The 27,258-nt window shown below is 46.9% G+C and overlaps 1 protein-coding gene across 2 annotated transcripts in view; it reads left to right on the top strand.

The window, feature by feature from the left end:
• The window catches only part of ARID1A (AT-rich interaction domain 1A), a 57,709-nt gene that overhangs the window by 28,330 nt on the left and 2,121 nt on the right, over window positions 1–27,258 (top strand). Inside the window, exons 5-20 of one of the 2 annotated variants that reach the window (XM_052699042.1) lie at window positions 11,057–11,297; window positions 11,692–11,781; window positions 12,482–12,649; window positions 13,693–14,008; window positions 15,254–15,399; window positions 15,494–15,603; window positions 16,462–16,668; window positions 17,210–17,417; window positions 21,247–21,379; window positions 21,740–21,912; window positions 22,086–22,236; window positions 22,388–22,516; window positions 22,620–22,716; window positions 24,319–25,192; window positions 25,488–25,618; window positions 26,430–27,258. The exon at window positions 26,430–27,258 is cut by the window's right edge and continues 2,121 nt beyond it. In XM_052699042.1, the coding sequence (XP_052555002.1) occupies window positions 11,057–11,297; window positions 11,692–11,781; window positions 12,482–12,649; window positions 13,693–14,008; window positions 15,254–15,399; window positions 15,494–15,603; window positions 16,462–16,668; window positions 17,210–17,417; window positions 21,247–21,379; window positions 21,740–21,912; window positions 22,086–22,236; window positions 22,388–22,516; window positions 22,620–22,716; window positions 24,319–25,192; window positions 25,488–25,618; window positions 26,430–27,258 (4,003 nt within the window). Of the gene's footprint in view, window positions 1–11,056; window positions 11,298–11,691; window positions 11,782–12,481; window positions 12,650–13,692; window positions 14,009–15,253; window positions 15,400–15,493; window positions 15,604–16,458; window positions 16,669–17,209; window positions 17,418–21,246; window positions 21,380–21,739; window positions 21,913–22,085; window positions 22,237–22,387; window positions 22,517–22,619; window positions 22,717–24,318; window positions 25,193–25,487; window positions 25,619–26,429 lie in introns of both variants that reach the window. The other variant, XM_052699041.1, reaches the window with a different exon arrangement.

Genomic DNA, 27,258 nt, shown 5'->3' with positions numbered 1-27,258 from the left:
TGGGAGGGCAGGATGGCTGCCACAGCTAACTTGGGATTTGAGCACCCTGTGTTCCTAATGCAGGCAGACTCTGGCCTAGCTGGAGTGATGGGGGAGGGGGGCGTTAATCAGGAAATTGTTGTAGGATGAGCAGTTCTGATGTTGGATCCTGAAGAATGGTCCACGCTCTCAGTCGCACACATCCCCTGTGGTGCCGCAGCCTGGAAGTGTAGCGTGTGTGTTGCACTACCACTGCTGCAGCACACACTTTGCGAGATGAGCCTCTGCTTTCAAACACACTTCCAACATGCTTCTTGTAGGGCAGGGAAACTAGGCTTTTTCTTCACTTTTGTTGCTGAGTTGGTGTTATTGGAGACCACTTAAAAAGCATGGGAGCCTCATCAGCCTGCGACTGGATGCATCAGTCACATCCCTCTGCCCTGGCATTGCAACAGAACCACACTGGAAGTCCCAAACCATGCAGGGAGAGACAGGCCATGCTGAGCCGACCTTGTGCACTATGAGGAGTGGCTGCAGAGATAAGTGAAGGCATTGAACTTCTGCTGAAAGCACTGCGCTTCATGTGAGCACTTCTGTAGCTGAGCCTGAAATTCACAGGATTAATTTTCCTGTTAATGTCATGTTGGCGTTTGGGATTGACTTGTCTTGGAGATGCACACAATCGTAAATGCAGTGGAGAAAACTGCTTCCATGGCATGGGCCGTGGCTTGTGTCTGTCCCTCAGCTGTGGCAGTGGCAGTCCTGCTGGGTTGGATTTGTGCCACTGTTCTCGTGGGTGTGAGTTTGGTGCTGAGATTTCAAGCAAGGCCTGCATGGTAATCAGAAGAGGTGTTGTGCAATGGTTCTATTGTGGTTTCAAATCAAGTCTGAGGAAAAGAAAGCAAAATTTGCTGAACTGACAGGAGATGCCATCTCTAGGAATTGACCGTTCTGGCAACCCCTGGCTCTTTGGTTGTAGAGAGTGTGCATCAGTGAGTAGCACAGTGCGGGTTGCCAGGGCTGTGCCTCCCTTGCAGGCCTGCTGCTCTGAGCAGAATTTCCTCATTTCTTCTGCAGTTTGCCTTCAGTTCCCCTGTCCTGCCTAGGTCAGAGGTCCCTGGGGGGGTGCTGCATCCCATGAAGGTACATTCTCTGGCTCTGCCATGCTCGCTGGGTTGGGAGCTTGGCCGTGGTCCCTGGAGCCACACTCCCACTGTCTCCCCACAGACACAGCAGCCAAACTCCTGCTTGTGTTGCTTTCTTTGTCCACCCAAACTCCTGTGATTGGCTTGATGGCACTGGCGGCTTTGTACGCAGAGATGCAGGTGAATGCTTTGGAGTTTAAATTGAAGTCGTCAGAAACTGGAAAGTGCCTTCCATTGTGAGCACTACTGTGGGGTTGGAATATCTTTATGGCTGCAGTGAGAAGGTAGCTGCTGCCTCTTACACAGTTAAACTTGTTATATGCTCTGGGCTTTGTCTTCAGTTGAAGCAGAAGATGCCATCTGAGCCCCTGGAAGTAAAACAAAGGCTCTGCAAATAATCAGGTTGTGGTCTGTCATTTGAGAGCCATGCAGGTTTCCCACTTGCTCTTTCCTTCCCGAGGGCTGGTGTTGGGTAGCCCTTCTGCCTGATGTGGCCAACTAGTAGTTCTTGCTGTCCTTTGCATCCCCAGCACCCTCCGAAAAAAATAGGTGTTGCCGAAGACCTCTTCTGATACAGCTATGATGCTGCTGCTCACTGTGCCTGTGGTCATGCATGTCTCTTCCCCGCAGTCTGTACAGGGTTGAGGCTACTGTTGAAGCTTAAGATTCACCCTCTCCTCATGCTGCTGCTGGGTGGCCTGGCCAGCCCCTGTGAGAGCCAAAGTGATGTGGCTCTGCCAAGCCGAACTTCTGCATTTACCACTGTTGCTTGGAGTATTTGTTGTAGCAAGAAAAACCTGGGAGTGATTTTAGAAGCTGAGCAGCTTTCCATGGGTTAAGTGGGAGCAGAGCTTTCTACTGTGTTTCCCAGGCTCTTGGAGAAGAGCTCAGCACCCAGCGCTCCCTGGCTTCCCTGCAGTGAGTTTTCCCTTCAGCGACATCTTGTTCTGTGGATGAATCATGATACTCCTTCTGTACTTTGTGCTGCAGCTACAGCTTTGAATCTCTCTTCTCCAGAGAGAATATGAAATTTGTTAATCTGTTCAGCATTTGGAGGGGGAGGGAAGTCCCCTTTCTTTCCCCTTTCCTCCCCACTTTATAGAAATTTCATTTGGGGGGAGAAAAGAAGGAGAGCGGGCCCGGAGTAGGAGCACTAGATGTGATTAAAGCTCCTGCTGAGCAGATCTGTGGGAGCGGAGTATTGACCTCTGAAAAATCAATGGCTGCTGCCGTAGCAGTGCTGCTGTTCTGCAGGTCTCCCATTGCAGGAATGAAGCAAAGCCAGCACCACGTTGTCTGTCTTCCTGCCTTTTTGGTTTTGGACTTGCTTTCTGCCAAGTGGCCCGACTCAGCTAGGCATGCTGAGGTGGATTAGAACAGCAGCTTATTTTTGCAATCAGGGTAAAATTTTTTATGTGACGCTGAGCTCCTCCTCCTGACAGCCTCCTTTGCAAACGCTTTTTCCTGCAGTGCAGCTAGAGCTAGCAGCTTCTACCAGTTTTTCTAAAGGCAGCCTGGAAGAAGGGGCTTCTCGACTTCTTTTTTGAGCAAGGAAACTGCACTAATCTCCCCTGCATGTTCTAGTCCCCATCTTAGGTTTGTTATTGTTAGCAGTGACACCGGAGAGGAGCTTAGACTCCTCATAAGGAAAGGGAAAATGGACCCAATTGAGCAAAGGCTAAAGCCTTGGTAGCGTTACCCTCCTGTTCCTTGTTCTACCAGGCTGTTGATTTTTCCTGCAGTAGTGAAAGTCTAACTCTTTTCATTTATTTAAGGCTTCCTTGGACAAGGAAGTGGCGTGTAACAGAACCATAATGTTTTTATGTGCGCTCAGTTTTGTAATTGGGAACTTAGGAGCTTGGTGCAGAGCCTGAGAACCCTCTGACTGCTCAGGTCAGAGTGTGAACTTCTAAGAAAAAGGTATGGGACCAAATCCGGCAATTTCAGTGTAGAATTAGAACTCTGTGTTCCTTCTTGTTGCTGGTCTCATCTTGCTTGCAGGGAGTAGAGGAGGCAATGCCCCAAGCTGGAATAGCTTTCATAAATTGCAGAAGTACACTGTGCAGCTCACACGACAGCAGCGCTCGTCTTTCTGGGTATCCTCCATTTCTTCTGCCAGGTGGAAGTCATGTTTGTATTTTACACTGAAAGCAAACCCTTCAGCAGCTCAGAGAGTAAGAGCTGAGAGGTGGCTGGCACTGGAGGAAAGCTGTGTGTGGTCAAGGATTGTGTGAAACTCGTGTTGCTCCATTTTGAATCTATTCAATTAGTCCTTAGTTGTCTTGATCAGCTTGCGAAAAAGGATAAGTGTACATGTAGTTTGTGCACATTTATGAACTCAAATCAATAATGGATAGACTGACAGCTTAAAGATGTGCATTGTTTGGTCTCTACCCTTTTTCTCCCGTGCACCTGAAGGATGTAGTGCAGACCTCTGCTGTTGGTGGAGCACAGCATGGCCTCCCCAGACATGCAGTGCTCTGTTGGGGTGTAAGATGCACAGTTAATTTGTCTATGCTCTAAAAGGGAGAAAAAGTCTGTCAATTTTCCCCAGAATAGCAGGGAGATTCTGGCTTGCCAGTCAGCTGTGTCATTTTGGGGATAGAAAAGATTGAGATATTTTGGGTATGGAAGTAAAGGGGAAGGAGAGGACAGGCTTGTGATTTTTAAGCATTGATACATGTTGCATGAGTGGAAACTAAACTGCAGAGCGAATGGAATTGTAACAGAAAGTAGGTATTTCAATTAGTCACAGGCCAATAAGCTTTTCTTCTTTCAGAAAGAGCTGGGGAATAAATTTGGCCATTGTTCTCTGGTCTTGCTTGTAAGCATCTTCGTGGAAGCAACTGGTTGTTTTACAGATTTTATAAGCTCCACCACATGCTTGTCACCAGCTCATGATTTCCTTGAGTGCTATCTAGTGATCTGACAGTGCCTACCGTTGTGTCAGTCTGCCTGCACTCCTTCCCTCTTCCCCCACGCTTTCATATGCACTTGCTGGAGGTTGTGGGGGAGCACTGTAGGAGGCTCACAGCGTCAGTGGGAAGATCAATTTGCTTTCTGGTCAGTCTTCCTCCTCAAACAGTTTGGAGGGATGGGCCGGGGAGCCTTGAATCTGTCCTCGGGGGTTTTGTTTAGCTTGACCACAAGTATTTCTCATTGTTTCATCTTTGTTTAACAAATGAGCTCGTATCAGATAGTGCAGCGGTGATTCCCCCTTTCATGTAAAAGAAATCCTGCTGTTTCCAGCATAACCTAAGCAGCTCCCTTGAGCTAGCTGTGCCAGGACTTGCAGCCCTCTCCCAGAGGTAGCTGAACTACCCTGCCCCCTCCTTGGGTACCAGATTGCGTGATTTCAGGCATGATTTTGTTGTGTGAGCTGCTGAGTCCCTGTTTGTCAGCAGCACTGACAAAGCCATGCTGGCATCAGGGAGAAATGGGCAGCCAATCGCAGCTGGAACTGTTATCGTCTCAGGGTCCCTGTGGGCTTCCGCTATCAGGTCACATCCCAAAATAACACTGGGCAGTATTTCAAGTGAAGAAACTCAGGCTTTGGGGCTTCAGCCAGCTTGGAGTGTGAGATTGTGTGTGAAAGAGTTGGAATCCCTCCAGTGTTTTTGATCTGCATGGCAGATGAGCAATAAAATGCATAAAAACCACATTGGAAACACGTGAGGAAATTCTCCAGCCGCTGACGTTTCCTTCAAGTTGGCAGTTACTGCTGCTGAGCTTCACCTCCTGTCTTGGCTCCATTGGCTGCGCGTGCAGTAGGAGAGGAGAGGAGAGCCCTCTTTGCGGTGCAGTGTCTTTCAGGTTCCTTCCTGATGCTCTTAGGGAGGCAAAGAAAACCTTGCTGACCCTCTCCTCTTCTGGCTCGATCCAGAGCCCACTGACAGCAGCAGGTCTCCGTTATTTCAATGAGGTTTTCCCTTTTTAAGATTTCTGTGCTCTGACTGTCCTTAGAGTGGTTTGCAGGGAGACTGAGAGATTTCTTTTACCCCTAGTTTGTGGTGCACTTGAGTAAATGAGATACCAGAGTTGGAGAGTGTCTTTAGGTTTAGTTAGAAAACCATTTGGTGCCTTGATGTTTGGCATCCTGAGAAAATGACTTGGTAGGTGGAAAACAGCTCCTACTGCTGAGCTGCTTGCACGTAAGCATTGCAGTCTTTGCTTCTCTCCTTCCACATGTAGAAATTGCACTTCTGAGAAACTCAGCACTGCTGAATAACGCAGATGCTGCTGTGCTGATAGAGTACTGCTTTGCTGGAAAATGGCTGTATTATTGCAATTCATAAAATTTAAACATCTCAAAAGCTGAAATACACTTTAATGAGTTAATATTTTGTAAGAGTCATAGAATCATAGAATTGCTCAGGTTGGGAAAGACCTTAAAGATGGAGTCCAACCATAACATGACCATAATAGCCTAACAGCAGAGGGGCATGCTGACAGAATCACAGCTGACATGGACATGCGTATGAAGCGAAGGTGTGGAACTGAATTCTTCCACGTGGAAAAAAACAGCATGAAGTTCATTGACATTTGTTGAACGTCGATGTGAGCACAGTGAGGCAGTGGGTGCTGCGTTTCAGCAGTACTGGCAGCAGATCACCTTCACCAGCACAGATTTTGATGTATGGCGTGCAGGCTCCTCTTCATTGCGAAAACGCACAGCTAACAGTGGTGACTACGTTGAAAAAGAGTGTTTTGCAGCTAAGACCTTCCTCTATCAAATAGTGTTAATGTGCTCTTCGTATCTGTTGTTGTTTCCAAGGAAATAATAAGGAGGCATTACTTTCAAGGAGACCTGTGTATATCTCAAACAGTTTGATAAGAGATGTGTGTGTTCCTGGGTTTACCCCTAGAGCCATAGAATAATTCAGGTTGGGAAAAAACCTTAAACATCATCAAGTCCAACCATGACCTACTGCCCTAACAACCCCCTGCTAAATCATGTCCCTGAGCACCACATCCAAACGGTTTTTAAGCACATCCAGGGATGGTGACTCAGCCACCTCCCTGGGCAGCCCACTGCAGTGCTTAACAACCCTTTCTGTAAAGGTTTTTCCTGATATCCAACCTAAACTTACCCTGGCGCAACTTGAGGCCATTCCCCCTCGTCCTGTCACCAGTGAGAAGAGACCAACCCCGCTCTGCTGTTGTCACCTTTCAGGTATTGGAAGAGGGCAATAAGGTCTGCCCTCAGCCTCCTTCTCCCCAGACCGAACAGCCCCAGTTCCTTCAGTCTCTCCTCGGAGGCCATATCCTCCAAGCCCTTCCCCAGCCTTGTTGCCCTGCTTTGGACCTGCTGCAGCACCTCCGTGTCCTTTCTGTGCTGAGGTGCCCAAATCTGAACACAGCACTCGAGGTGAGGCCTCAGCAGTGCTGAGTGCAGGGCAGGATGACTTCCCCAGTCCTGCTCACCACAGCATTCCTGATCCAAGCCAGGATGCCATTGGTGTTCTTGGCCACCTGGGCACACTGCTGGCTCATATTCAGCCCACTGTCCATCAGCACACCAAGGTCCCTTTCCACCAGGCAGCTTCCAGCCACTCCCACCCAAGCCTGTAGGGTAAAGATACTGTAGGGTAACATACTGCTTTCTTTCCATTCACACGTGTTCTAACATCCAAGGAAAGTTTACATATAATTTCATTTTTAGCTATTGTAAACTAATGATCTGGGTATCTGACCCAAATCCTTGCAGCTGGAAGGCTAGCCTTTTGTGCATGCAAGGTTCAGGGTGGTATGCCAGCAGTGTAGAGAGAGGCCTTCGCTTGCATGTCTGAAGCAAACCTGTATTAACCCACTTAATTAAAACGGAATGTTTTTATATGATTTGCAGTCTTTATGTTAAGCTTTGATGCGTAGGCGAAGTTGAAGACATCAGCTTTGAAGATTGCTATCTGGTTGCTTAGGTGTTAGTATTCCACCAGTTTTTCCCATTGCTTCATTTTATACATTGCAGATATTGTCATGCCTGGCTTTGCCAAAGTCTTATTCCTCTTATTCCTCTTATTCCTCTTATTCCTCTTATTCCTCTTATTCCTCTTATTCCTCTTATTCCTCTTATTCCTCTTATTCCTCTTATTCCTCTTATTCTTCTTATTCTTCTTATTCTTCTTATTCTTCTTATTCTTCTTATTCTTCTTATTCTTCTTATTCTTCTTATTCTTCTTATTCTTCTTATTCTTCTTATTCTTCTTATTCTTCCCAGGTCATGTGTGAACATCACTCAGAGCATGGGGAGGTCAGCTCCTCTGGTCCTGCAGGCAAACTCCTCTGGCAGAAGTGTGTCACCCAACTCTGATAATGCAGTGCTTTACCTTCATAGCTCCCTGTACCTCATGTTTTCATTGTGGTGTGCTTTTCCTCTGAGCCTGCAAATCTCTCATTTAGGTAGCTGTAGACTCTGCCCCTCTAGTCTGAAGATTTAACTGCTCTGAAGTGCTGTGGATTTGAAAGCTGCAGTGTGTTTTGGCCTCCGATTCCATCTCATTGCTGATGAAAAGTGTTTGTATACATTTGTTAAGTTAGTCTAAAAGTGCCTTTAAGTAAAGGAAATGTCAGTGGTTGCTAAAACCAATTTTAGATTGGACTGGATTGGCTTCTGGATGTTCTCGTCACTCAATGGCCAGGGAGCATCCATGATGTGCACCTTACAATGGTGGCTCAAGTTCAGGCTGAATAACCTCACTCTTAGGTAGAGATTGCAGACAGGAGAAGAAAGTTCTGCTCTTGGCTGTGTTAGTTGACGCCTTTTAATGCAAAATATTGAAACTATTCCCTTTACTGCCATTTGAGATAGCTTCCTCAGTTTTTTGAAGCTGTCCAGGTAAAAAGCCACATAGCTGCAGAAGTGAGCAGTGCCTCTGGCGCTAGGTTAGGAGGGTAGTAGTAAAAGGTGCAAAATCTCATAGGCACTGTTCTTAGGCTTTGTCTGTAATTTCTTTTTTTTTTTTAACCTTTCATTGACATAAAACAAAGTAGGTGGTGTTTGTTAGCTTTCAGAGAGGTAATACTTCATAAATAAGCAAATGTACCCCTGAGACTGCCGTAAAGGAAATTCTCTCTCAATCAGATGCAGTGATGGAAGGAGGGGAAGGACATTCTATGCACAAAGTTCTCCCCTCAAGTGAGGGCATTTCCATCTCAAACGTAGCACTTTCCAACATTTCTTAGAAACACTGTTAACCACTTCTGTAAAATAGACAAGATTGCCCTATTGCAGCACACCACTGAAAGTGGTGCAGCTGATCCCCAGCACACCCCTTTGGCCTCCTGAATGTTGCTCTCTGTTCAACAAGTGCAGTGAGGTTGTTGGGTATTTCCTAGATTGTTTTTATCTTCTGTAACCCCAGTTTTCTGCTTTCTAAGGTGTGGTCAAAGCTCTTGCTTCTGAAGGCTGATACATTTGCAGTATCTTGTGTCTGAGGTCCTTGTGTGTTGCAGGGAGTTACGAGTGTTCCCAGAACCGCTGTTAAACAAGGCATCGTCCAGACCAGGGCGTCCCAGGGACTTATCAGTGTTCTCACTCTTTCAGCCCGATTTTTTCAGTGAGGTTGGTTCTGTTTGTGCTGATCAGTTGAATTCTGTTGAGAGGAATCTGATCTAAAATGCCTTTCAGGGCTCAGTCCAGAGCACTTGTGAGCTAGAGTTGATTGTTCTGAAAAACGTGCAAAGGCTGGGCAAGGGCCTAGTAAGCTTTGGTCTGTCATTTCTTAACCTACTGTGATGTTCTGAATCTCTAGTTGCCGGAGTAGCTGTAACTTATGAGTGTAATGTTCAAATGTGCCACAACAGACTGTCTTACTCTTCTGTGGACCGTTCCTTTCTTACTTACCCCAGGCTGACTCTGAGTAGCTAATGCTACTTAGTTGATGAGTAGCAAGCAGCCAGTGCAGTTGTGTTTGGAGTATACTTGGGAGTATCCCCATTTTTGAGACTTGCCAACTGATTTTTGGCACTGTTGCTTTGCTGTGAGTGTTGTTGCAATAAAAGATTTCAACTTTTTTTAGGTTTTTCATAGACTCTAGAATGGCCTGGGTAGAAAAGGACCACAATGCTCATCTGGTTCCAACCCCCTGCTGTGTGCAGGTCACCAACCAGCAGCCCAGGCTGCCCAGAGCCACATCCAGCCTGGCCTTGAATGCCAGCAGGGACGGGGCATCCACAGCCTCCTTGAGTAACCTGTTCCAGTGCCTCAACACCCTCTGGGTGAAGAACTTCCTCCTAATATCCAACCTAAACCTCCCCTATCTCAGTTTAAAACCATTCCCCCTTGTCCTTTCACTATTCACCCATCTAAACAGTCTTTCCCCTTCCTGTTTATACGCTCCCTTCAAGTACTGGAAGGTCACAATGAGGTCTCCTTGGAGCCTTCTCTAAGCCAAACAAGCCCAGTTCCCTCAACCTTTCCTCAGAGCAGAGCTGCTCCAGCCCTCTGCTCATCTTAGTGCCCTCCTCTGGATCCGCTCCAAGAGCTCCATGTCCTTCTTGTGCTGGGGGCTCCAGGCCTGGACGCAGCGCTACAGTTGGGGCCTCACAAGGGCTGAGCAGAGGTGGACGATCACCTCCCTCTCCTGCTGGCCACCCCTGTTTTAATGCAGCCCAGAACACAGTTGGCCTAATAGGCTGCAAGTGCAAACTGCTGCCTCATGTCTAGATTCTCATCCACCAGGACCCCCAAGGGCTTCTCCTCAGGGCTGCTCTCGAGGAGATCTTCCACCACTTTGTAGAAACACCTGGGATTGCCCTGGCCCAAGCGCAGCACCTTGCATCTGGCCTTATTAGGTTTTCACGGGCCCACTTCTCCAGCCTGTCCAGGTCCCTCTGGATGCTTCCCTTCCTTCCAGTGTGTCGACTGCACTGCTCAGCTTGGTGTCTTCCACAGACTCGCTGAGGGTGCACTCAGTGCCATCATCTGTGTCATTGATGAAGATGTTGAAGAGCACCGAGACCAACCCCTGAGTGACACCACTTGTGACCAGCCTCCACCCTGACACAGAGCCATTGATCACAACCTTTTGACTGTGTCTACTCAAGCAACTCCTAGTCCATCGAATACTCTGTCCTTTAAATCCACACCTCTCCAATTTAGAGAGAAGGATGTGGTGAGGGACCACCATGTCAAAGGCTTTGCAGAAGTCCAGTTAGATGACATCCATCATCCTTCCCCCGTCCACGGATGCTGTCACTCCATCATAGAACGCCACCAGATTGGTCAGGCAAGATCTGCCCTTGTTGAAGCCATGCTGGGTTTTGGTGCTTTCCTTTCACGTGCTTGATACATGCAACATGAAAGGTATTCTCTGGGGAGAGGAAAAAAAAAAAAGTCCTAAACTTTGAGTGTTGATATTGTACATGCTAGATTTTGCTATCTTTGAAGAAAGGGAAGTGGAAACCCTGAAGACCGTTCTACAGTTTTCTTTGAAATATCTCTTTAGTTTGTTTTTATTCATCTTGAGTGAGTAGTTTCCCAGCTCACGTGAGGTTTATGAGTTAATTATGGCGAGGCAGGAGTTTTCTGTTGTTCAGAGACTGAGCCATGTTTCTGTTCCATGTCATAATTGCACTGAGTACCTTCTCCATATGCAGCTTTATGTGTACTGTTGATGCATTTTTTAGTTTCTTGCCTCTACACTGAATTAAAAGAAGCAAGTAGGAGAATGAGATAGGTGTTTGGACCATCAGCAGACATTCATCAAACCACCTAGGGAACTGCTGGGTTCAGAGGCAAGCAGCAGGATACAACACATTCAGCAGTTACCTCGGTCTTCAGCAACCATATTACTGACAATGACACGAGCTAAGTTGATTGATTTCAATTTGCAGTATGCCTAAGGGAGAAATTCACTTTCAGGGTGGTATATGAGAGTAGTCCCGTATCTCTTTATTTGCTGACGGCTGATCTGTTTCTTTGTGTGTTGCAGGACCTGTCTGGTTCAATAGATGATCTACCCATGGGTACAGAAGGAGCCCTGAGCCCTGGAGTAAGCACATCAGGGATTTCCAGCAGTCAAGGAGAGCAGAGTAACCCAGCTCAGTCTCCTTTCTCTCCACATACCTCTCCTCACCTGCCAGGCATCAGAGGACCTTCCCCATCCCCTGTTGGTTCTCCAGCTAGTGTTGCTCAGTCCCGCTCTGGTCCACTTTCACCTGCTGCAGTACCAGGTAACGCTGCTTGGCACCTAGTGATCTTTTGGTTCAACTCTCTCCTGCACGTAGAGACAGAATTAAGATGGTCAGCAGGAAGAAACTGGCCAGTGTCAATATTATGTGGCTATTAAGAGCTTGTGATCTCTTTTTTTTTTCCTTTTTTTTTTTTTTTTTTTCCCCTTTGCAATGCCTGTAACATATACTGAATGCAGTCACATGAATGGGATAGCTGACAAACCAGCATTGTCATTTTCTTGGGTTAGTGTGGCTGATCTTGCTCTTGTTTTTCTTCACTGTGGCCAAAATGCCCTTGTGAAACTGTTTGTAGTTCTGGTTTTTAACGCTCTTGCATCCTTGATTTTGCGGTAAGCAATTCTTGTGATTAACCACTCTCCTTTTTGTGGTGCAGGCAATCAGATGCCACCACGACCACCCAGTGGCCAGTCAGACAGCATCATGCATCCTTCCATGAACCAGTCAAGCATAGCGCAAGATCGAGGTGTGTGGTTTGGGCTGTGGAAGTTCTAATGATACAAATCTGTTTATAAAGCTAGATATGTAGCTAAAAATTACCTTTCCTGGTAACATGAATTCTGTGGTGATTTAGCATCTAAAGGCTGTGCCAACATTTTAAGCTGCAAGTGTTTCAGCTCCTGGCACCACATTCAGCTGTGTCAGTGGTCCTTTGGCCTCTGAATGTTAGATGCAAGTTTGTTGTTTGGCTTGTGAGATGTTTCCTCTGGCTTTTCCAAGGCTTTTCTACAAATGTTAGTTGCCCAAATTCTGTGACCTTAAGCTTCAAAATGAGGGGTGGTCATAACAATATTGGGTGGCATTTCCTTATATGAGAATAGGGGAAAATGAATGTATAATGTCAGTCTGAAAGTATGTAGATGTCACTCAGAGAAAACAAGCAAGCAAACAAAAAAACGCTCTGAAAATGACAGATAATCCTCAAATTTGCCAATTTACTGTCAGTTCCTGTAATGCTAAGTTCTTTTTTTTTCCTTGGTTAAAACAGGAAATTAAGTATGTTCTTAGTGGCTAGGATTACTAGCAACGACTGTAAAATGTGCGTCGGTTGGTGCTGGCAGGGTTCTGTTAGTGGCTCCTGTGGACTGTTGTTGCTTGAGACACATGTGTCCAGTGGCACCTCTGGGTAATTTGCTCACTGGGTGCTCCTCTCCCCGGGTAACCAGGTTATTTGCAGAGGAATCCTCAGATGCCCCAGTACAGCTCTCCCCAGCCCGGCTCAGCCTTATCTCCCCGTCAGTCTTCTGGAGGACAGATGCACGCTGGAATGGGGTCATACCAGCAGAACTCCATGGGAAGCTACGGACCCCAGGCCGGGCAGTACGGACCTCAAGGTGAGGCATGGGGAGCTTCTCGAGGGGAAACTGAGCGCAGCAAGTGGGAAAGGCCTCTGTCAGTGGCAACATCTTGTCTTTGGAGAACGTGTTTTGAGTTGTCTGCTCTTAATGCGTGGGTGATGCAAAAGAGTCCACTCCTTATGAGGTGGAACAGCTTGTGCTTTGAGTATTATGCTGAGATTCATGGCAGATGTTATTTGAATGCTAGTTGTAAATGAAGGATCCCTCCTTCTCTCTGTGAAAGATACCGGCAACACCTCCAGTGTGTTAGAGAAGAGCCAGATAACTTGAGAGGGGAAGAGAGCTGTGTGTTACATGTTTTGGAAAGGGTTGAGTGAGTTTATTTACATCTCGTCCTGGACCTGATAACGTGAATTCTGTGGTGAGATAGCATCTGCAGGCTGTGCCAGCGTTATAACTACCAGTGTTCCAGCACCTGAAACTGTGTTCAACTGTTACCAGTCCTTTGGCCTCTGAACATTTGAGGCAAGCAAGCAGCTTGGCTTGTAAGATGTTTCCTCTGGCTTAGGTGACGTTAAGCTTCCCAGCAAGGGGTGGTCGTGACACTACTGGGTGACATTTCCCCTTAAAGAGTGGGAAAATGAGTGTAACATTTCAGCTTTGGTGGGTGAAAGTTCATTCCTTGGATGGAAGAGGAAATTGAATTGCCCAGCTCTCCCCACCCTGACTCAGCCTTATCTCCCTGTCAGTCTTCTGGAGGATAGATAGATGCACACTGTTACATGTTTTGGAAAGGGTTGAGTGAATTTATTTACATCTCGTCCTGGACCGTTTAGCTCAGTGTGGTCAGCCGAGGTTTGGGAGAGTATCAGTCAGCTTTAGAATCAGTGTTGTTTCTTAGCTGTGTCAAAACACGTGTTACATGGCTTCTATTCAAGTGCTTTGACTTCTTGTAGAGGTGTTAAGACTCCCCCTCATCTCTGTTAGTGATCTTTCAGTGTTTGCTGATAGAAGATTTGTATGGTGATTCATGAAGTAAGTAGTTGAACAGTGTACTTCCCCTTGTTTCATCTCTTTAGGAGGTTATCCCAGGCAGCCAAACTACAATGCTCTGTCCAATGCCAACTACCCCAGTCCCGGGATGGGAGGAAGCATGAACCCAATGGCAGCAGGGAGCCAGATGCACGGGCAGACCGGTGTGCCTCCATACAGCGGGCTTCCTCCCGGGAGGATGAGCCACGCAGCCATGGGGAACAGACCTTATGGACCTAACATGGCAAATATGCCTCCTCAGGTGGGGACAGGGATGTGTCCCCCACCAGGGAGCATGAATCGCAAAGCACAAGAAGCGGCTGCTGCCGCCATGCACGCTGCTGCCAACTCCATCCAGAACAGGTGAGGCATGAAAGTTCCCTTGGTCTGAACATACTCAGTGCGTTCCCTGTGTCGTATCTGGGTTTCAAAGTCATGCATGCAGTAACCCAAAGGTGGGGTGATAGTGAACGTATGCTTCCGTAGAGATTTACCTTGTTGAAGTCTTCTTCCTCTATCTTAACTGTTCTGTTTATTTTTTTTTTTTAAGCTTGAACAAGTGGTGTAGTTTAATATATTGTTAATGACCTGCTTAGGGAATTTTTAATGTTGATGGATGAAATCTGTTTAACTTGGTTTTTCCTTAACTTGTTTTGGCTTTCTGGTCTGCTTTGTGGGGTGGGTGATTTTAATGCTGCTGTGTGTGTGTGGTAAAGCCCATCCATCTAGCAAGCAGCAGCCATCTATCCAGCTGCATTTGTCTGGACCAAAGCATTGCTTTTCCACTGTATCGAACTTCTTCCTTTTAGGGCTTTGATGGGCAGCCATGGGAAAAGGAGCCGGAATTCAGCGCTGAACTTTACAGCTGTTTTCTGTGTTTTATTTTGCTTTAATTGCATGCTTCAGAGCAGTTGTTATGTGGCCTACCAGAATGCCCTGAGAGCCACAAACTAGCTTACACGTTAGGCTCCCCCCAGTGAAGCTGTTAAATTTACATGCTTTTGTGGTCTGGTTAGGTGTTGTACTCTTTATCCTGTCTTAAAGCTTATTTCTGCGATCTTCTGTCTGATGGCTGCTAGGAGGTCAATTCCCAATCACCAATCAAGGCATCAAAGTGCGTCCTTTCGATTGATGTGTCTGAGGGACAGTTATGTGGGGGTTTTTATGACACACGTGCTGTAATGTGCTTTTTGTGGATATGAGAAAGAGAAAAAAAGCCATTAAATCTGAGGGGTACTGTGCTGCGCATCTGTAGCAGTGCTGTATTGTTGCTTACGTGCACAATGCTGCAGTATTTGTAGATGAGTTCTTTCCTGGGAAGATGACTTCAGACCTGAAAGCAAGTTCAGTTAGGGAGTGAAGATGAGAGGTCAAACTGTTGAGTGCTGAAGTCCTTCTTTCCTAATGGGTTGCATCTCCTTTGCTTTTGAGAGTGAGGCTTAGGTTGTGCAGTGGGTAAGCTTTCAGATAGCACCTGATCTTTGTTCACTTGCTGAGTGTCAACTTCTGCAGTAGAAGGCTTCTTCTGGTCAGCCTGTTTTGTTAGAAGGCACAATGTGAATGCTTTGAATCTGGAGTAAACGTCTGTTTCTTCCTCGTCTTTTCCAGGCCTCCTGGTTATCCCAACATGAACCAAGGAGGAATGATGGGTACTGGACCTCCTTATGGACAGGGACTTAACAGCATGGCTGGCATGATCAACCCCCAGGGCCCACCTTATCCCATGGGTGGAAATATGGCTAACAACTCGGCAGGTAAGCGGTGTGTCCCAGTGCCGAGTGCTGGGCGTTGGGTGACTTCATGGGTCTGGATTGGAAAGCAGTGTCATGGATTCTTGTAACTTCCTAGGGATGGCAGCAAGTCCTGAAATGATGGGTCTTGCGGATGTCAAATTAACTCCTGCAACTAAAATGAACAATAAGGCTGATGGGACCCCAAAAGCAGAATCCAAGTCAAAGGTAAAACTTTTTTTTTTTTCTTAATATACATGTATGTATTTAATGACACAGTGTACGGATGCAGTGGGGAGTGCACCTCCCGAGAGAAACCCAAGGTGACTTGCCCTCTTCCATGAGCAGGCTGGCCATTAGCGTGGCTGTTTGTGCAGCATGTGATGGTGCTGCTGTGTGCGAGCACGGTTTTAACTCAGCAGTGTGGCAGTGAGTGGGTACCCTCAGCTGGGATGTGTTGTCTTTAGGAGAGTGGCATATGCTGGCATCTCCTGTTAGGTGTGAGCAAGCTCTGAGTGCTGTATTCCCCATCCCTCGCCAGAGTTCAGTCTGTCCCCATGTCAATCCTGGGCCAGTCCAGTCTTTATTAATTACAGGGAATGTACCACAACAGAGAGCTCTGTAGGGGGTTAGTTTTTCCACATGTCCAAATGCAGTAGATAGCTAATGATGCTATTGCTTGGTTCGGAAGTGGTCTCAGAGGAGTAAGGACTGTGTAGTTTTGGGGGGGAATGACGTTTGCAGTTGGTTGAGGTTTTTCCTGATATATTTACCGATTGAGCCCACAGAGGGTCTCTCAAAGAGATGATTCTGCAGTGCCTCTGTGAGGTTTGATTGGTTTCTGTAGCATTCATGAAACTTTTTTCTTTTTAAAAATATATATCCTGTAAGTACTGACTGTTCTTTTGATACCTTTGTGTCATACTTGTCTTTTAGACTGACATGCGTGGGTCTAGTACAAAGCTGGTCTCAGTATAACAGCAGAACCTCAGAACCTCGAGCTCTGACTACTATTTGAAGCCATCTTGTATGTGAGCTAGGTGTTTTTGTTCTGCTCAGTCCTGATATGTTTCCTTTTCCTAGAAGTCCAGTTCCTCTACTACAACCAATGAGAAGATCACAAAACTCTATGAGCTGGGTGGTGAGCCTGAGAGGAAGATCTGGGTAGATCGTTACTTGGCCTTTACTGAAGAGAAGGCCATGGGCATGACAAACCTCCCAGCAGTTGGCAGAAAACCCTTAGACCTTTACCGGCTCTACATCTCAGTGAAGGAGATAGGAGGATTGACTCAGGTGAGTGTAAAGCAACTGGTGTGGTGACTGAATGTTTGTGCTCAGGGCAGCCCAATGTCTGGGCTGCAATCACACATCAGTAGGCAACCAAAGTAAGTACTGGCTTTTTGGCTAGATGGAAAGCTTGACTTTGCATTTAACTGTGTTTATTTTTCTTAAATAATGCTTATATAACCCGGGATCCTTTTAGCTAGCCAAATGTCTGCATTCTCTTTGCCTGCTTGGGAACAGTGTGTCTTGAAGTTCAATGAAGGTCTTTTTTTTCCTATCTTTGTCTATGGCAAAGATTGGTGACACTCTTTGTCCTTACATCTGGCTGTTAACTGATCTCATGGCTGATTTTATTTGCTGTGTGGCACTGTCTGTACCTCTTTGAAAATTTTTTCTGTAGGCGAGGAAGTGATTTTGCTAGTTCCTGAACAAACTGTATCTGCTCTGCTTTAGCCCTTATTGCATCCTTTGTTTCAGCTGGGAAGTGGTTCTTTCTTGGAGGAGGCATAGGTGGGATTTTGAGTTTACAGTCTCTTGTTTGGTTGTGCAGGTCAACAAAAACAAGAAGTGGCGTGAGTTAGCCACAAATCTCAATGTGGGCACGTCCAGCAGTGCGGCTAGTTCTTTGAAGAAGCAGTATATCCAGTGTCTCTATGCCTTTGAGTGCAAGATTGAGCGAGGTGAAGACCCCCCTCCAGACATCTTTGCTGCTGCTGATTCAAAGAAGTCTCAGACTAAGATACAACCTCCATCTCCAGGTGAGTGTTGACGCTAGTTTAAGTGTGCGGTGAACATTTGAACCAGAGGACCCTCTAACACAGCATGTTTGACTGCATGTGCCGTGGGTCAGACTGGTTCCAGACTTCCCCAAAGCCCCCTTGTCTGCCTTTAATTAGATGTTCTGCAGTTTGTAGGCTAAGTAGGTTGGTAATATGGATGTGAGTGATCCTGGGAATTTCACATATATCGTACTGGGAATATAACTGTTGAGACTTTTGGGATAGTTCTGCTCTTGTGTGTAACTTCTGTAACTAGGTATAACATACATACTGGTGTACATACACCTCATACTTACCAGACCATGAATGCCTGACGAGAATTTGAGAGAGAGAAGCCTGGAGTTAGGCTGTAAGATGTTCTCTGCCCATTCTAACGTTTCCTATCATTAATGCTTAATCTTTTAGAACTTTCTAGAAAAGTCTGACAATGCAGATTCTTCCTCCTAGGAGCAAATGGTCAGTCTACATTTGTACTCACCTTCCTTATGAGCTAATTCTTTTTGTCTTTAGCAAGTGAGTACTTTGAGACTTCATGTCTGGAGAACTTTGTAAGCCTATTAAGCCTATTATGAGTTAAATGTTCTAGAACTGAAGCCCTTTAAAATAAACTTCTAAGAAGTTTGTAATTCATTAATCTTCGTGGCGTTGTTTCAAATTTGATGATATGCTCCAGTTTCTGAAGACTTAATGATAGGGTTCAATTCAGATTTGTTAAAATAAACTAAGAAGAAAAAAAAAATAACAAAGCAGCTGGGCTAGCAGTGCATGCTGTACTCTTCAGTCTGTGGAAGGTCTGATAGTTTCTGTCTAATCTGCATTGAGTTTGCCACTTGAAATGCTGCTGAGCTTGTCAGCTTTCCAGCTTGTCTTATAAGGAAAACCCTCAGGTGCTGTTTCTGGTCAGGAGCTTGTTTGTGTAGGTGAAATAAGAACTGTGACACTTGGAAGTTCCAGTAATGTTTGGGGAAAAACAAAACAAAACAACAAGCCACATACAAAAAAGCTTTCTTGTTGCTGAAACTTGGTGTCATCTGTGCCTAGCTCCTGAGGATGGAATAATGAAGTCTTTATTTGATTGTACTGTGGTTGTCTCTCGGCCTTGCTAAGCCCTTGACTGAAAGTGTTCTTGTCCAAATATAGTGTTAACAACTGCATTTATCTATTCTCTCTTAAGAGTTTTTCTTAAAAAACAGAATAATACCTTTGTACCTGGCAGGAAACCTTTCCCAGCATAGGTACACCTTGGTGAAGAGAAAATAATTTTTGTTTCATTATAACAAACTTCTGCCTAATGTTGTTTCTAAGTTCTTAAACTTGATTGTGAATCCCTTCTCACTTTCTTCTCAAAACATCTTTCTTGCCCCCTGAGATAGCATGCAGTGGAACAAAGAAACTGAGAGCATTTGGGGCTTATTTGGAGAGAGTTGAGATGTTTGGGAAACCACTTAAAGCTTCTTGTAGCAGTAGGTGCCTGTCAGAACTGATTAGGTGGTACATCAGGTTTTCTTTTGTTTTACCAGACGTGGTGGTATGTGAAGGTCCCAAGTTTGCCTTCTAGGGCTGTGCTACAAGTGATCTTGTGCTTCAGCACATTGGTGGTTGGATTTGGCAGGGTTGCTATCACAAACCACAGCTTTGTGCAGCTCTCTTGATGCAGTCCATCACTGTGATTGCTGCTATGTGAGGATTGTTCTCTATTTCGTACTTAAACTGCTCTCTCTGCTTGTCTTACTCCAGACTCCTGCAACTGGGAATATACAGAAGCAGCACTGAGTCATGGTTGGTTGCTGTGATCCTTTTAGCCTTATCACTCAGTATGTTTGTGCTCCTCTTTCATTTTTGTTTTCTTTCTCTCTCTTGCTCCCTTGTATTAGCAGGAGTGAGGGCATAGGACACAGCACAAAGGGTGGCCTCAGCACCAGCTCCAGACTTCAGGGCTGTAGATTCCCAGGGGTCACAGTTGTTCTGGGGTAGCTGAGGCTCATTTTAGTAGCATCTCTAAGGCTTCTGAGCCTGTTTGCCAAGGAATCACTCTTCTGGAGCATAACTTCCCTATTGGAAAACTGAATGGGCAACAGTGGAGCGTTCAGGAATCCCACTGTGTGGGGGAGGGTCTCTCATTCTGTACAGACATATGTGATTTTGCTCTCCTTGTAGACTCTGTAACCTGTTGGCATTGGCTGACATGTAATTTCTGGCTACTCTATCTAAAGTAACATTTCAGTGCTTTATCAGCGATAGAGGTCACACTGCATGGTTCTGCATTAGCCACTGTGTGTGGCCCTAGGGGATATAAAAGACTTGCAGGGCGATGATCAGAGAAGAGCTCTTGGTGCTGAAGATACTTTCCATGCATTGTGCCTTCTTCACCCTCAGAAAGCAGAGCTGTTTACAGAAGGGCCTCTGAAGCAGGCTGGGGACTGCCCTGTGGGCACTCCGCACGGGTTTGCTGCAGACTGCCTTGGGTTCCCGTTCACAAACTGCAGCACTTCCCCGGGGAGCCGTAATCAGCCTACTGTTGGGTTTTAATTCCCAGAGCATGGAACTGGCCTGGCTCCAACTGTGTGTGAATTTGTGAGTGGGAGGGACAGCAGGGGGTGGGGACAAACACCAAATGGCAGCGACGCGGGGAATGTCTTGAGGCCTCTTCCTGCCGCTGCCAGCGTTTGTAAGCACTAGAGGAACAGCAAATTCCTGGGGGAAGCAAGTGGAACCAAACTGCTGCTGAGAAGGGAAGGAGAGCTCCTGGAAGGGTTCATGAATGAAACTCCCTGCTGAGCTGTCTCTGCCCTTCCTTCTGCCGAGAGCTCCCCGGGCTGGGAGGGAGTCGCAGAGAGGAGGACAGGGTGCCAGGAAGGTGGGGTGTAAACAAACATGCCCTGGACATGACCTCAGAGGATTTTAATGAATAGCTGAAATGACTCATCAACCAGCAGGGCTGAAGCTGAAGGATGTCGGGTGCTGGGGACGGTAACTAATGGAAACATTAATTAAGAGTTCAGCTCCTGCCAGCTGTGAAGAATATATAAACCTGAGAGCTGACACTGTCACAGCAATCGAGGGGCAGAGCTTCACAGCACAGCTGGATGGCACCTGATGGCCTTGGATTTTTGATGAAGGCTTAGCATGGTGTGAAGCAATCTGTGCAGAGTCAGGGAACTTGCTGGACAGGTTTTGTTGTTCAGTGAGAGATCCTGCATCTCTGGCATTCCTTGTTCTGGGAATTCTTGGGAGTGGTGCCTGAATTCACCTGCGTGAATTCACCCCATTCAAAGGGCAGAGCAGACAGAGGAGCCTTGTTCAGAGTTACCCAGTGACTGCAGCAGAAGTCCTAGAGTTTCCATCAATTGGAAAGATTGTAAAACTTCTGAGAGAGGGCTTACACCCCCCTTCCCTCTGGGCAGAATTAGGATGTGAGGACAGTGGGTCAGAGGTTGTCATTTGGCAGGGAAAAAGACATTGCCTACTGCGTGATCCACTGTCGAGCACTGACCTCTGAGACTAGGTAGTTTGGGCAGCTCAGCAGTGCTACAGCGATGGCCCTGTGTGTGTAAAAAGGAAGGTGGTCAAGCTGTAATAAAAATGAACACATCCTTTCAGCTTCACTTTATTCTACAGGGTTCTTCTGGGAAGTCTGGTCCACTACGTCCTTGGAGGCATTGCACTCCTTGTACTGTTTTGGCCACGTTTCTTCTGTCTCTTTCTTCAAAGACTGATTGCTGTGTGTTACAGAGGCTAGTACTCTGGGAGGTTCTGGGTTACATCTGTAGGGTGCAAAGCTGCTCACACCACGTTTGTGTTCTTGCAGCGGGTTCAGGCTCGATGCAGGGGCCTCAGACGCCTCAGTCCACCAGCAGCTCCATGGCAGAAGGAGGAGACCTGAAGCCTCCTACTCCAGCATCCACACCACACAGTCAGATGCCTCCTTTGCCAGGCATCAGGTATGCAAGTGTTGCACTCTCTTTCACCATACTGGATGTAAGTTGTGATTGCGAGTTTGCCAAAGGTTGCTTCCACACCTGGCTGGAGACTCGAGTACCTGTTTTGATAGACTCCTTGGCTTTGCTACTTTGTTAATAGCTCACAGCGACATTGTTGACCCTTTGTTTCTGTGTGTGAATAACGACCGCTTTTGGGATTTGGTAAGGATAGTGTTGTAGAAGGGCAGTTCTTGCCTCTTGAGAAGCATGATTATGGACCTTCTAGGGGATAGCAACATCTGAGAGGGAGTATGTGGGGGGAAGAAACTTGAGAAGCACTGTGAGTCTCTAAAATCTGTGTTTGTTTTCTTTTTAAATCAGGAGTAACTCAGTGGGCCTTCAAGATGCCTTTACAGATGGCAGTGATCCCACGTTCCAGAAGCGGAACTCCATGACTCCGAATCCAGGGTACCAGCCCGGCATGAATACCTCCGACATGATGGGTCGCATGTCTTATGAGCCAAATAAGGATCCTTACAGTAGTATGAGGAAAGGTGAGGCAGTCTGTGCGTACCCCTCTCCCTTTTCTCCGTGAGCACTATTAGTGTATCTGGATGAATGCTGGAATGTGCTGTAGGAGAGCTGCTTGTCCTTTCACAAAAGAAGGGATGTTTCTTTCTAATGCAGAGGTAGATGTGTTTTATTGATCTTTGTTTCATTCTTCTAGCTCCGGGAAGCGATCCCTTCATGTCCTCAGGGCAGGGCCCCAACAGTGCTATGGGTGACCCTTACAATCGTGCTGCAGGTCCAGGGATGGGTAACATGGCCATGGGGCAGCGGCCACACTATCCCTACGGCGGTCCTTACGACAGAGTGAGGTGGGTGCTTTAGCCACACTTACTGACTTGTTTGTTTCAGCTGAACTGATTGCTTTCTCATTGTTGCTTTGGCTTGTCTGATCACTGGTTTTTGCTTTTCATTTGTGCAGTAAGGGGAATGTCACAGAATTTGTCACTTGTTTCCATGTAGGACGGAACCAGGCATGGGACCAGAGGGCAACTTAGCAGCTGGAACTCCACAGCCAAACATCATGCCTTCCACCTCGGAATCGGGGATGTATTCTCCCAGCCGCTACCCTCAGCAGCAGCAGCAGCAAAGGTTTGTGTGGGATGTTGCCACAAAGAGCTCTTTCCAGTTGGAGAAGTGCTGTGATAGAGAAATGTGTCTAATGAGAAAAGTGATGCATGTGTTTCTTCTCCAGACATGATTCCTATGGCAATCAGTTCTCCACTCAAGGCACATCCTCGGGCAGCCCCTTCCCTAGCCAGCAAACTACCATGTATCAACAGCAACAGCAGGTAGGTTATCAGAAAGTATCAGAACGAAGAGTTGAATCTGTGCCAAGTGTGAAAAGAGGGGTGATGAAAACTCTGGAATGTGTGTTTGCTCTATGTGTAGGTGTTGAACAGAATTAAGTACGTTTTACAGGAGGTTTTCTTGACAGTTTCCACATAGGCAACAGAAGTTTTAATTAGTGTTTCCAATGTTGTGTTAGAAAAACACAGCGTTTGGAGAAAACAGCTTGTGTAGTTTCCAAACCAATGTGATCTGGGCAGGGAGCAGAATGTCAGGAAGCATTCCTGGGCTTCTTTGCTGATCTGGAACTTTCCTGGGCTGGAACAGCTGCCCAGAGAGGCTGTGGATGCTCCATCCCTGGAGGTGTTCAAGGCCAAGTTGGATGGGGGTCCTGGGCAGCCTGGGCTGGAGTTGAATGTGGATTTTGATGTCCCTGCCTATGGGGGTTGGAGATTCATGATCCTTGAGCTCCCTTCCAACCCAGGCCATTCTGTAACACTTTGAATCTGAGTGATGATATGAATTTGTTTGGAAGAAGACTTTCATCTTTCTGGAGAAGCATTTCAGGTGGATCATTCTGTGTCTGCCCTACTGAGCCTGAAGGCAGAGGCTTCACAATTGCCTCCACACCCCCATTGCCCCACTGCCTTCTGTGTCTTCTCAAAATCATCAGCTTTCTTTTAGAGCAGAGTTTGAATGAATGTGTATATCTTTCCATAATCCTTATATATGACTTGCTTTTTGTATCAGTGCCAAGATGCATAATGTTTTCATGATAATTTTGAGCCCTTTAGTTGAGGAGTGTATGGAGAGGGCACTCTCAGATCTGTGCTAAGAATAATTTCAACTGCTCTGCAGTTTGGCTCTGCAACCAGAGCCACAGGGCTGTGAGCCAAGAGTTTGAGTTTCTCTGGTACTTGTCATCTTTGAAGCCTTAGAGCTCCATCTGAAGCCAGTCATGACATAAGGGCTTCTGAGTTGACTGTGTAGCAGCTAGAGCACAGACCCTTGGTGGTAGAGAGGTCTTGGATTTTAATTCTGTCTCAGCAATTGACTGTTTTCTTCTGCACTTCAAAGCAGTATGGGGAAAAATAGTTCTTGCTCCTTTCAGCAATGTGTATTGAAATCTAAAGAAAAGGAAGAAGCAAGAAGTACAACAGTTATCAACACATTTTGTTTGATATGTGAGCAAAAACCTGTGCTTTTTAACAAAATAGAGGACTGATAAAATTCCTGGACTTGGAAGGAAAGAAGTTCCTGTACGCAGTATGATTTGTGGTGAATGTACAGTAGAGCTGAGTCTTTTCTACAGGAAATTCCTTTCTGCAGGCAGATTTCTGTCCTTAAAGCATTCTTGTAGAATCCACATGAGGAAGGTATGCAGCCAACTGTGAGGAGTTGGTCTTGACTTGTGAAACTGAAACCTTGATCCAAATCGCCATATCCAAATTGGATATGGCTAACTCTGAGAGCAGTCTTGCCCTCTCACAGGCCAAGCTGTGGAGTGTTGTCCTCTGGCTCTGAACGCTTTTAGTCACTGTGTTTGGGTTGCCTGTTTCTAGTTTGATAATCTTATGTTGTCAATGCCTCGATTTTCCATCTAGAATTACAAGCGACCGATGGACGGCAGCTACGGCCCACCTGCCAAGCGGCACGAAGGGGAGATGTACAACGTCCCGTACAGCGCAGGGCAGGGGCAGACGCAGCAGCAGCTGCCTCCAGCACAGACTCAGCAACCGAGCCAGCAGCAGGCTGCACAGCCTTCTCCACAGCAGGACCTGTATAACCAGTATGGGAGCACCTACCCTGCTGCTGACCGCCGATCTGCGGGAGGGCCGCAGAACCAGTTCCCATTCCAATTTGGCAGAGACAGGGTCTCGGCTCCCCCAGGCTCCAATGCTCAGCAAAATATGCCTCCCCAGATGATGGGGGGTCCCATCCAGTCTGCTCCAGAAGGCCCCCAGCAAGGCGCCATGTGGCAGGGGCGCAACGAAATAGGGTACACCTATCCTAATCGGCAGAGCGCTGGCTCTGCACCCCAGGGGCCTGCTTATCACGGAGTGACTCGAACAGATGATATACTGCATTCAGAACAGAGGGTAAACCATGAGGGACCATGGCCTTCCCATGGGAATCGGCAGCCTCCATACGGCCCCTCTGCCTCTGTTCCTCCAATGACTAGGCCACCTCAGTCTAACTATCAGACCCCTCCTAGCATGCAGAATCACATTCCTCAGGTATCCAGCCCAGCACCTCTGCCCAGACCTCTGGAGAATCGCACTTCTCCCAGTAAATCTCCATTTCTGCACTCGGGGATGAAAATGCAGAAGGCAGGACCGCCAGTCCCCGCATCGCACATCACACCAGCAGCTGTACAGCCTCCCATGATACGAAGAGACATCACCTTCCCACCGGGATCAGTAGAAGCTACTCAACCTGTATTAAAGCAAAGGAGGCGGCTGACAGCAAAAGATATTGGTAAGAGGATACTCCTGCATTTCTGCTTGTGCTCGTCAGGAGGCTGGGTGTTACCATTTCTCTTTGGTACAGCGCTGCCAAATGGAAGGGCACTGCCAGCTTTGTAAGAACTCTCCCAGTTAGTTGAGATAGAATGTTTGTGCTGGGCATTGTCTGTGCAGAGATTGCTTTTGCATGAAGTCCATGCAACATGTTAAATAGGCTTCGCTCTTTGTGGGACCAGAAAGCAGTATCAAGTATCTCATTTTTGTTTTTAAACTCCAGGAGCTAGAAGTATCATGTGTTTATGTTCCAGGAACTCCTGAAGCTTGGAGAGTGATGATGTCTCTGAAGTCTGGGCTGCTAGCTGAAAGTACATGGGCCTTAGATACCATAAACATCCTGCTCTATGATGACAACAGCATAATGACCTTCAACCTCAGCCAGGTGGGTGCAGATGTTCTCTGATGCAGGTCTTTGAAGTGCTAAGTTTGTACAGTTTTCTGTCAGTGCGATAGTAAGAAGCAGCTTGTGCCCTTGTAGAGCCATACTGCCAGGTGTGCCTGTACCCATGGAGTGTGTCAGGTCTGAAAAGCACTTTGGGTCTAGGGAGCTACACTGGGTGCTCACTAACCTGAATTTGCATTTTGTTGGTGTACAGGAGTACAGTCTCTCATCCCTGGTGGGACGTACTGCCTCAAACACAGAAAAAAAATCACAGTGAGGAAGCCAAGAGGGGCTTTGCAGCAGAGTACTGTGAAGGGTTGAATGCTGCTTGCCTAGCCTGATGCGATGGCATTCGCCTCTAGCTCTGTCTTTCCCCATGAGTCAGTGTGCAGTGTGGGCCAGCCTATCTCCATGAGTTACCTTGTGCCTGCATGGCTGTTGTCAAAGCTGTTCCACAATACTGTGAAGGCTGTCTGCTTAGCATTGCCCCCTTCCTTTCTGTGTGTTAATCAGAGAGGAGATAAAACCAAGAGCGTTTGTGTTTGCACAGGTATGGGTGTGTGGGCTATGCTGGTGTTGGATCCTGGCAGTCAGGGTCTGTTTCCCCCTTGTGTCTGTTCTCAGAGGACAGAAAGCTTTCTTGCCAGCATCTTATTGCCAGCATGAACAGATCTCATTAATAAACAGCACTCCTTAAGATCTCTGCTCTTTATGCAGAATTTTTCCATTTGTTCATAGTGGCCTAAGTTGCTTTATGATCACTGTTCCCTTTCTTCCTTCCTTCCCCTCCCATTTTTCTCCTCCCCCATAGTTGCCAGGCCTGCTGGAACTCCTCGTGGAGTATTTCCGGCGCTGCCTGATTGAGATCTTTGGAATCCTGAAGGAGTACGAGGTGGGAGACCCAGGGCAAAGAACACTATTAGATCCCCAGAGGTTCTGCAGATCTTCAGCTTCTTCTCATGAGGAAGGGGAGGAGGATGAGGAACTACAGAGCCTGAACTATGAGGAGGAAGAAGATGATGAGGAAGAGGAGGTGGCTGCATTTTCGAGCAAGGACAAAGCACCTCTGGAGTGCAGCGAGGAGAAATTAGTTAGTAAATTTGACAAGCTTCCGATCAAGATTGTGCAGAAGAATGACCTGTTTGTGGTAGATTATTCAGACAAGCTGGGACGAGTGCAGGAGTTTGAGAGCGGCCTGCTGCACTGGCGGATTGGTGGCGGTGACACTACTGAGCACATTCAGACCCACTTTGAGAGCAAGATGGAGCTACCTATGATTCACAAACGAGCGTCCTGCAATTCTGTCTCGAGGAAACGCGCAGCAGCTGAGAGCAATCCAAGCACTAGGGAAGGAGAGGCTCTTCCATCTGACAGCTCCTCAGAGAAGAGAATAACTGCCACCATGGACGACATGCTTTCAGCACGTCCAAGCTCATTATCAGGGGAGGAGGAAGAGGCCAAAGCTTCAGAAACAGAGAAGGAAAGTAAGTTTCCATTTGGCATTAGTCCAGCACAGAGTCACAGAAATATAAGAATTCTGGAGGACGAACCTCACAGTAAAGATGAGACGCCCCTCTGCACCATCCAAGACTGGCAGGACTCTCTGGCGAAGCGTTGCATCTGTGTCTCTAACATCATCA

This window comes from Tympanuchus pallidicinctus, unplaced genomic scaffold, assembly GCF_026119805.1.
Source record: "Tympanuchus pallidicinctus isolate F22 unplaced genomic scaffold, pur_lepc_1.0 scaffold35, whole genome shotgun sequence".
Classification (NCBI taxonomy): domain Eukaryota; kingdom Metazoa; phylum Chordata; class Aves; order Galliformes; family Phasianidae; genus Tympanuchus; species Tympanuchus pallidicinctus.
This window is presented reverse-complemented; position numbering and strand designations above follow the sequence as displayed.